Source organism: Crocuta crocuta, unplaced genomic scaffold (assembly GCF_008692635.1).
Source record: "Crocuta crocuta isolate KB4526 unplaced genomic scaffold, BGI_CrCroc_1.0 scaffold17, whole genome shotgun sequence".
Classification (NCBI taxonomy): domain Eukaryota; kingdom Metazoa; phylum Chordata; class Mammalia; order Carnivora; family Hyaenidae; genus Crocuta; species Crocuta crocuta.
The window spans coordinates 4,594,583-4,602,979 of NW_027532041.1; the positions used below are offsets into that span (position 1 = coordinate 4,594,583).

The following is an 8,397-nucleotide window of genomic DNA, read 5'->3' on the forward strand; positions in this document are numbered from 1 at the left end:
GAGATAGCGTGAGCAGGGGAGGGTCAGAGAGAGAGGGAGACACAGACTCTGAAACAGGCTCCAGGCTCTGAGCTGGCAGTCAGCATAGAGCCTGACGTGGGGCTTGAACTCACGAACCGTAAGATCATGACCTGAGCTGAAGTCGGACGCTTAACCGACTAAGCCACCCAGGCGCCCCGGTTAAGATTCATTTTAAAGGCATCATTAATTCATAATCTCAAAGGCCATCTTAAGTTTCCTTCTTTTTCCAGATTCAAAACCATCTATAGTCCTATTCTAACATGGCTTATTCATCTCTGTATCTTAAACACCCAACAAAGTGTAGATACTTAATAAATATTTATTGAATGAATCGTTTCTCATCAGCCACCTTTTCTGACAATGTGTCTGTACTAAATTCCCAGGTTCTGCATCATTCTCAGTATATTAAAACACTGCACTTGACGATCATTCAGTCGGGAAGTAGCAGACAATCAGAAGTCCTTTCAGCACCTAAACCCCACAGCTAGCAGCTTCTTCAAGCTAGGTGCCACAGCCCACTGGAGATGGAGTAAGGATATCAAATTCTTCACATATTACACATGTTAAATCAAGACACTGATTGCACACGCACACATGCCACAAACACAGGCTGGCTTTATAAAGCTAATTAAAATCCAAACTGACTTGCTATCTAATCTGTCCACAGTTGTCTATCTAAATGATTAAGAGCTTGAGGAAATCTAGAAGATGATAGCTGGGATGGAGCTATCAAAGTACTTGTCCCCACTGATGTCCTTGAATGGGCATAGGTGACAAAGTAGAGAGAAGGGGTCTGGCCCCCACAACCTTGGTACTTGTTCTAGAAATGTGGGTGCCTTTTTATTTGTCAAGCTCTCCATCAGGGCTAGTTTAATAGACACTGTATCTGCAGGGACTCCTCACTTAATCTGACTGCACCACTAACAAGCTGTCATCTCGGGCAAGTTTCTGAACATTTTCTGTGCCTTTCTTTCCTTATATGTGAAGTTAATAGATCTACTTCACTGGATTAGTTTGAGAATTCACTAAGTGGAAATATGTACTATCCTCACAACAGTGCCTGGCCTATAGTAAAACTATAAACATGAGCTACAGTTTTACTGTTATAACTGTATAGATGTTAGCTAACAGTATTATTTATAAGAATGGGACAGACATATCAATGATATTACTGTTCTAATTATATAAATGTATAAAATACATATTATAAATAAAATGTATTTATGAATTTATATATATATTTATATTTATAATCCCTAGTCAATGAAAGAAATTATAATACAGGTTTTGTTTCTCAAATATATTTGAAAAAGAAACAGGCTTTGAGGTAAGCCAAAGAAAAAAATCATACCTATATCCAAATATGTTATATTAAAACCTTGTTCCTTGGCGATTTCACTAAGCAGCTGAATATAATCTGTATTTGGAATACTGAGGAGGCTTCTTTTCAATAAGTTGATCTTTTCACCAGGAGAATTCCTCAAGGAATGCCAAGTACATCCTAAAGAATGTCCTACTACATTTGTCTGAAAAACAGAGATGAAAATTAAGACTCTTAACTCAGACTGAGTTCTAATGCTACAATATAATTAAAAGTATTTATCAGGCACTCACATTTAATGCTCTATAAAGAGAGCATGTTTAAATGGAAACCATTTGGTTAACCTTCTCGTTTAAACTAGACAACACCAAGTACACTCTTAACAAATACCACCATGTTAAAAAAACACATACAATAATATACCGGAAGTATTTAAAAATACTTTTGTGTAGGACAAAGGTCTCTCAGCCAAATTTTGATGACTACATTACAATGTATAAGATATTAAAAAAAAAAGATGTCTAAGAAATTCAAGAGCAGTGTAAACCAACCTCCACATAACTGAATCTGCCTAATGGAGCAATTTACAAATTAAAATATAAAACCATGTTCATTAGAATGTCCTGTATTAAATACCAACCAATCACTGTAACTGACAGCTGTAGAGCAGAAAACAAAGAAACTGTAGAAAAGGTGCAATGTGCAAGTGAGGTTTGAGAAGAACAAGTCACTCAGATGAATGGAAGGATGTCAAAAATTCTTATCAGACTTTTCCCAGATCCCAACTGAGTTTATGGTTTTTCTGTTTTCTTTCTCCTTCCCCCCTTTTCCTTATTCTCCCTTTTATCCATTCCTTTCTACCGCATTAGTTTTTTCTCAAATTACTTTCATATCTTATGCCAAAAACAAAGTAGAGCAAGCTATCCTTAGTCTTATTTATTAAGTTTTATTTTATTTATAAATATAACATTGTTAAGTTGGCTAACAGACAGTGTATATATACAGTGTTCTCTTAGTTTTGGGGGTAGATTCCCATGATTCATTGCGTACATACGACACTCAGTGCTCATCCCAACAAGTGCCCTCCTCAATGCCCATCACCCATTTTCCCCTCCCTGCACTCCCCTTAGCCCCATTAACCCTCAGTTTGTTCTCTGTATTTAAGAGTTTCTTACGGTTTGCCTCCCTCCTTCATTTGTGACTACTTTTTTCCCCTTCCCTTCCCCCATGGCCTGTTAAGTTTCTCAAGTTCCACATGAAAACATATGATACCTGTCCTTCTCTGACTGACTTCTTTCACATAGGATAATACCTTCCAGTTCCATCCACGTTGCTGCAAACGGCAAGATTTCATTCTTTCTCATTGCCAAGTAGTATTCCATTGTATATATAAACCACATCTTTATCCATTCATCAGTTGATGGACATTTAGGCTTTTTCCATAATTTGACTAAATTTCCATAATTTGTTCAAAGTGCTGCTATAAACATTGGGGTACATGTGTCCCTATGAATTAGCACTCCTGTATCCTTTGGATAAATTGTTAGTAGTGCTATTGCTGCATCATAGGGTAGTTCTATTTTTAATTTTTTTAAGAACCTCCATACTGTTTTCCAAAATGGCTGCATCAGTTTGCATTCCCACCAGCAATACAAAAGTGTTCCCCTTTCCTCCACATCCTTGCCAACATCCGTTGTTGCCTGAGTTGTTAATGTTAGCCACTCTGACTGGTGTGAGGTGGTATCTCATTGTGGTTTTGACTTGTATTTCCCTGATAATGAGCGATGTTTAGCATCTTTTCATGTGTCTGTTGGCTATCTGGATGTCTTCTTTGGAAAAGTGTCAATTCATGTCTTCTGCCCACTTCTGTATTGGTTTCTGGGTGTTGAGTTTGCTAAGTTCTTTACAGATTTTGGATACTAATCCTTTATCTGATATGTCATTTGCAAATACCTTTTCCCATTCCATAGTCTGCCTTTTAGTTTTGTTGATGATTTCCTTCACTGTGAAGCAGCTTTTCATCTTAATGAGGTCCTGGTAGTTCATTTTTGCTTTTGTTTCCCTTGTCTCTGGAGACATGTCAAGAAGTTGCTGTGGCCACGGTCGAAGAGGTTGCTGCCTGTTTTCTCCTCTAGGATTCTGATGGCTTCCTGTAGGTCTTTCATCCATTTTGAATTTGTTTTGTGTATGGTATTAAGAACGTAGTCTAGTTTCATTCTTCTGTGTGTTGCTGTCCCAGTTTTCCCAACATTATCTGAAAAGACTTGTCTTTTTTTCATTGGATACTCTTTCCTTTGTTGCAGATTAACTGGCCATACATTTAGGGGTCCATTTCTGGGTTCTCTATTCTGTTCCATTGCTGATTGTGTCTGTTACTGTGCCAGTACTGCACTGTCTGGATGATTACAGCTTTGTAGTACAGCATGAAGTCTGGAGTTGTGATGCAAACAACATTACTTTGGCTATTCAGGGTCTTTAAATAGAATTTTATATTCCTTGTTTGGAAATTTAAAATTCGTTTAAAAATTTTAATTCTTTGATATAGTAATTGCAATAGGAACAAATATATAATGTCAAATAGTCTCCCTTGCTTACCATCCCTATCCAGAAGACTTATGTTTCCCTCCATAGAGGTCCTTAATGTGAAAACATTTCTTCAATATCCTTCTATAACTGTTCTAAATTCAAGCACAATATTTTTAAACAAAAATGATAGCCTACTCTTCTACATCTTGTTCATTTTTCTCATGTCAATGAGCATATATGCACCATGTTTATCTTACCAGTCTTCAATTATGGATTTTAGGTTATTTCTGATTTCTTGCTTTTACTAACAATGTTATAAAACTCTTTTGCACTTGGATGACTTTATCTGTAGAATAATTTCTGGAGGTAGAACTGAGTCAAAGAACATGTAAGCTTTTAATTTTGATAAATACTTCCAGACTGATTTCTAAACCAATTTATACCTCCATCAACAGCCTTGGAGGGTGCTTATTTTTGAATACCCTCGCCAACAGCAGATACTATTTAACTTTGTAGGTTTTGTCAATCTAAAAGGTGAAAATAGTATCTCATTTAATGTCCATGAATGAAGCTGATCATTTTTTTTTTAACCATTTGCATTTCTTCTACAGGGTTATCTTTTTTTTATTGATGTGTAAGAGCTTTTTACATGGTACAGAAAATGTCCATTTATAGACCAGTGTTCAAAATAATTTCTTCTCACTTTCTTGTTCTTGGTTTTATTTACAGATTTATTGATGTATAATAGGTTTTGTGTAGTCAAATTTATAAATCTTACACGACTTTATAGCTTATAAGTTTTAAGTTCTACCGGGGTGCCTGGGTGGCTCAGTCGGTTAAGCGTCCAGCTTCGGCTCAGGCCATGATCTTGCGGTTCATGGGTTCGAGCACCGCGTCGGGCTCTGTGCTGACAGCTAGCACAGAGCCTGGAACCTGTTTCAGATTCTGCATCTCCCTCTCTCTCTGACCCTCCCCTGTTCACGCAGTCTCTCTCTCTCTCTCTCTCAGAAATAAATAAAACATTTAAAAAATTAAAAAAAAGTTTTAAGTTCTAAAACGTTCTTCCCTATGCTAAGAATTTTTTAAAATAAAGCTCCTCCAAGTTTCTCATACTTGGTTTCAATTCTTATGGTCAGTTTTTTTTAATGTTTTGAGAGAGAGAGAGAGAGAGAGAGAGAGAGAGAGAGAGAGAGAGAGAGAGAGCGCGCACACGCGAGCGAGGAGAGGAACAGAGAGGGAGACACAGAATCTAAAGCAGGATCCAGCTCTGAGCTCTCAGCACAGAGCCTGTCAATTCTTATGTTCACATTTTTTTTCAAAAAAAATTTTTTAATGTTTGTTTATTTCTGAGAGAGAGAGACCGCATGAGCAGGGGAGGGTCAAAGAGAGAGGGAGACACAGAATCCAAAGCAGTCTCCAGGCTCTGAGCTAGTTGTCAGCACAGAGCCCGATGCGAGGCTCGAACCCATGAACCGTGAGATCATGACCTGAGTCGAAGTTGGACGCTTAACCGACTGAGCCAACCAGGAGCCCCATATGTTCATGTTTTTTTATCCATCTGAAATTTATTTATATATAAGGAATAAGGGAGCAACCTAAATATGTCACATACACACACAGATATATACACCTTCCTCTATCCTCCTCTTTGCAAATGTGGCTAAGTTGCTTCTATATCATTTATTGAATACTCCATTCTCTTTGCCCATTGATTTGAAATCTCACTATTATCATATACTATACTCTTATATGGATTATTGTCTATACATGGGTTCTTTATTTTATCCTCTGTCTATTCCTGTACCAGTATGTGTTTTAACACTATAGATTTACAGTATAAATCTGGTCCCACCTTCGGCACTCTTTCTTTTCAGTTTTCTTGGCTATTCTTTTTTTTTTTTTTTTTTTTTATTTTTTTTTTTTTTTTTAATGTTTTATTTATTTCTAGGAGAGAGAGAGAGAGACAGCGTGAGCAGGGGAGGGTCAGAGAGAGAGGGAGTCACAGACTGAAACAGGCTCCAGGCTCTGAGCTGGCAGTCAGCACAGAGCCCGACGTGGGGCTCGAACCCACGAACCGTGAGATCATGACCTAAGCAAAAGTCGGACGCTTAACCGACTAAGCCACCCAGGCGCCCCTTCTTGGCTATTCTTTTGAGAGTTCATTTTTCTGGATAAATGCAATAAAGCTATATTGAGATCCAAAATGAATTCCGGTAGATGTTGTTTGTTTGTTTCTTAATTTATTTTAAGAGAAAGAATAAACAGGGGAGGGGCAGAGAAAGGAGAGAGAGAGAATCTCAAGAAGGCTCCATGCTGTCAGCACAGAGCCTGATGTGGGGCCTGATCTTAGCAACAGGGAGATCATGACTTGAGCCAAAATCAAGAGTCAGATGAGTCACCTGGGTGCCCCAAATTCTGGTAGATTTTGAGACTTCATCACCTTTTTATGTACTATATTAACAATATTGAGTCTTCCTACTGATAATAAAGAAATAGCTTTACATTTATTCAATTTCTGTTAAATCCTTCAGTAAAGTTTTAAAGTTTTTTTCACATGGTTCTTGCACATTTCATTTTAAGTTCATTCCCCGATACATTATCCTCTTTTGTATTGTTGAAAATAAGATCGTTTTTATTCCACCTCTTAATATCTTAAATAGATAAACTATTGATTTTTCTTTACGTATGCTTTAAGATAAATTTCTATTTTGCTATAAAATGATGTTACCAAGCTTCATAAGTTTTGTTCAGGAATACACACATGGAACAAAAAGTCAAATAATACCGAATTATAAAAGCAACAATCCCGAGCCTTGCTCCATCCCTACCTTCGGTCCCCTTTCCAGAAGCAATTTTTTAACTTTCCTCTTTAATTATTCTGGTGGTTACTTTCATAACTGTAAGTAATATGAAAAAGCTACTGATCTTATATATTAATTTTATGATCAATTACCTTGATGAATTCTCTTATTCTAGGTTTTCTTTTACAGGATTTTATAGGAAAAAAATCATATTTGCAGTTAATGATCATTTTTATCTCCTCTTTTTTGATTTTCAACTTCTTATTGTTTTCTCTTATCTAATTATATTGATTTGTATTTCTAGAACAAGGTTAAAAAAATGGCGTTAGTGGATATACTGGTCTTATTTCTGAAATTAATGGGAAGGGATGTAATAAGTAAACAAGTAACTGATTTTGATTTTTTTTTGGGAGGGTTATATATTTTGATTCACAACAGGGATATTTTAATTGTGTTTATCAATGATTGTAAAGTATCTTTTTGGCACTCGTTGAGAAGATTGTTTTTATCTGACCCGTTAATGTGATTAATTATAGTAACAGGTTTACCTACCTTTAAATATATCCTTGCATTCCTGAAATAAACCCAACTTGTCTTGGGATATTATTCTTTTATTGTTCCACTGAATATATTAAGGTTTTTCACTATAAGGGAGATTAATCCATAAATTTTTCCATTAGGATTTGCTATTGTCAGGTGTTAGTGTTGTTTTTGAAAAACAAATTTAGAAGTTTCCCCTATGTTATAGATGTACTGCCTGGGAAAGTTTAAATAGCAATGGAAGTTATCTCTTCCTTGAAGATTTAACAAAATTCACCTATAAACCAATCTGTGCTTTGTGGTGCCAGTATCATCTCTGACCCAATTTTAAAAGAAGTGAGTGCAATGTTTTATGTTTTTCTATTAAAAATGTAAAACCAAAATTACATTAATTTGTGTACATCTTTGACTTTTTTCCTCCAAGAATGAGCCCTTATTTTACCAAAAACTTGGCACTGCTATAATCTGCACTTCATTCTCCACCTAAAAACGCTCTAATAATGTACCACAAGATGTACCTATCTCTGAATATCAGAATCTCAAGTAATAGGTCATGTGTAGCCTAACCTCTTAAGCTCTATATTTTTTGCTCAACTGCCTACTATCTTTACTTAACATAGTCTACAAACACTTCAGATTCAATATATTCTGCATTTAGCTTACTATCTTTTCCCCCTCAAATCCCACTCACCTTGTGTGTTCCCCATATTATTAAATGATGCCACCATCTCCTCAGTTGCCAATCTGAAAACATTTATTTTCTCCTTTTTCCTTACTCCCCACACCCAGTTACCAGGCCCCATTCACTTCAGTTTTCAAAATAATTTTTACACTGACCATTTCAACTGCCACCAGCTTAGCAGAAGCCACCATTGTTTCTCATTCATTTTCTGTAACAAGATTCTAGCATGTCTCTAAGACTCATTCACTCACCACAGAGCAGCCAGCGATTCCCCTTCTAATCCTGTCCTTCCCAGGTTAAAATTCTTTAACAACTTTGCTCTACTCTTAGGGTAAAATTTCACCTCTTTACTATAGTAGTCCCTTCTAGATTTAATCCTTCCTTGCCTTTCTGGTCTCATTGTTTGAGACACCCTCCTCCAAACCTACACTCTATCCACACCAAACTAGGTACGGTTCCCAGATGACATATAATGTTTTACTGCTAGGTCTCTGTTCATGCCTTTC

The 8,397-nt window shown here is 36.5% G+C and overlaps 1 protein-coding gene across 4 annotated transcripts in view; it reads right to left on the minus strand.

The window, feature by feature from the left end:
* The window catches only part of PRKRA (protein activator of interferon induced protein kinase EIF2AK2), a 20,691-nt gene that overhangs the window by 2,621 nt on the left and 9,673 nt on the right, over positions 1-8,397 (minus strand). For 3 of the 4 annotated variants that reach the window (XM_077776293.1, XM_077776297.1, XM_077776294.1), the window contains one exon: positions 1,373-1,547. The exons of the other annotated variant lie outside the window; for it this stretch is intronic. In XM_077776293.1, the coding sequence (XP_077632419.1) occupies positions 1,373-1,547 (175 nt within the window). The remainder of the gene's footprint in view (positions 1-1,372; positions 1,548-8,397) is intronic. 4 annotated transcript variants of the gene reach the window in all.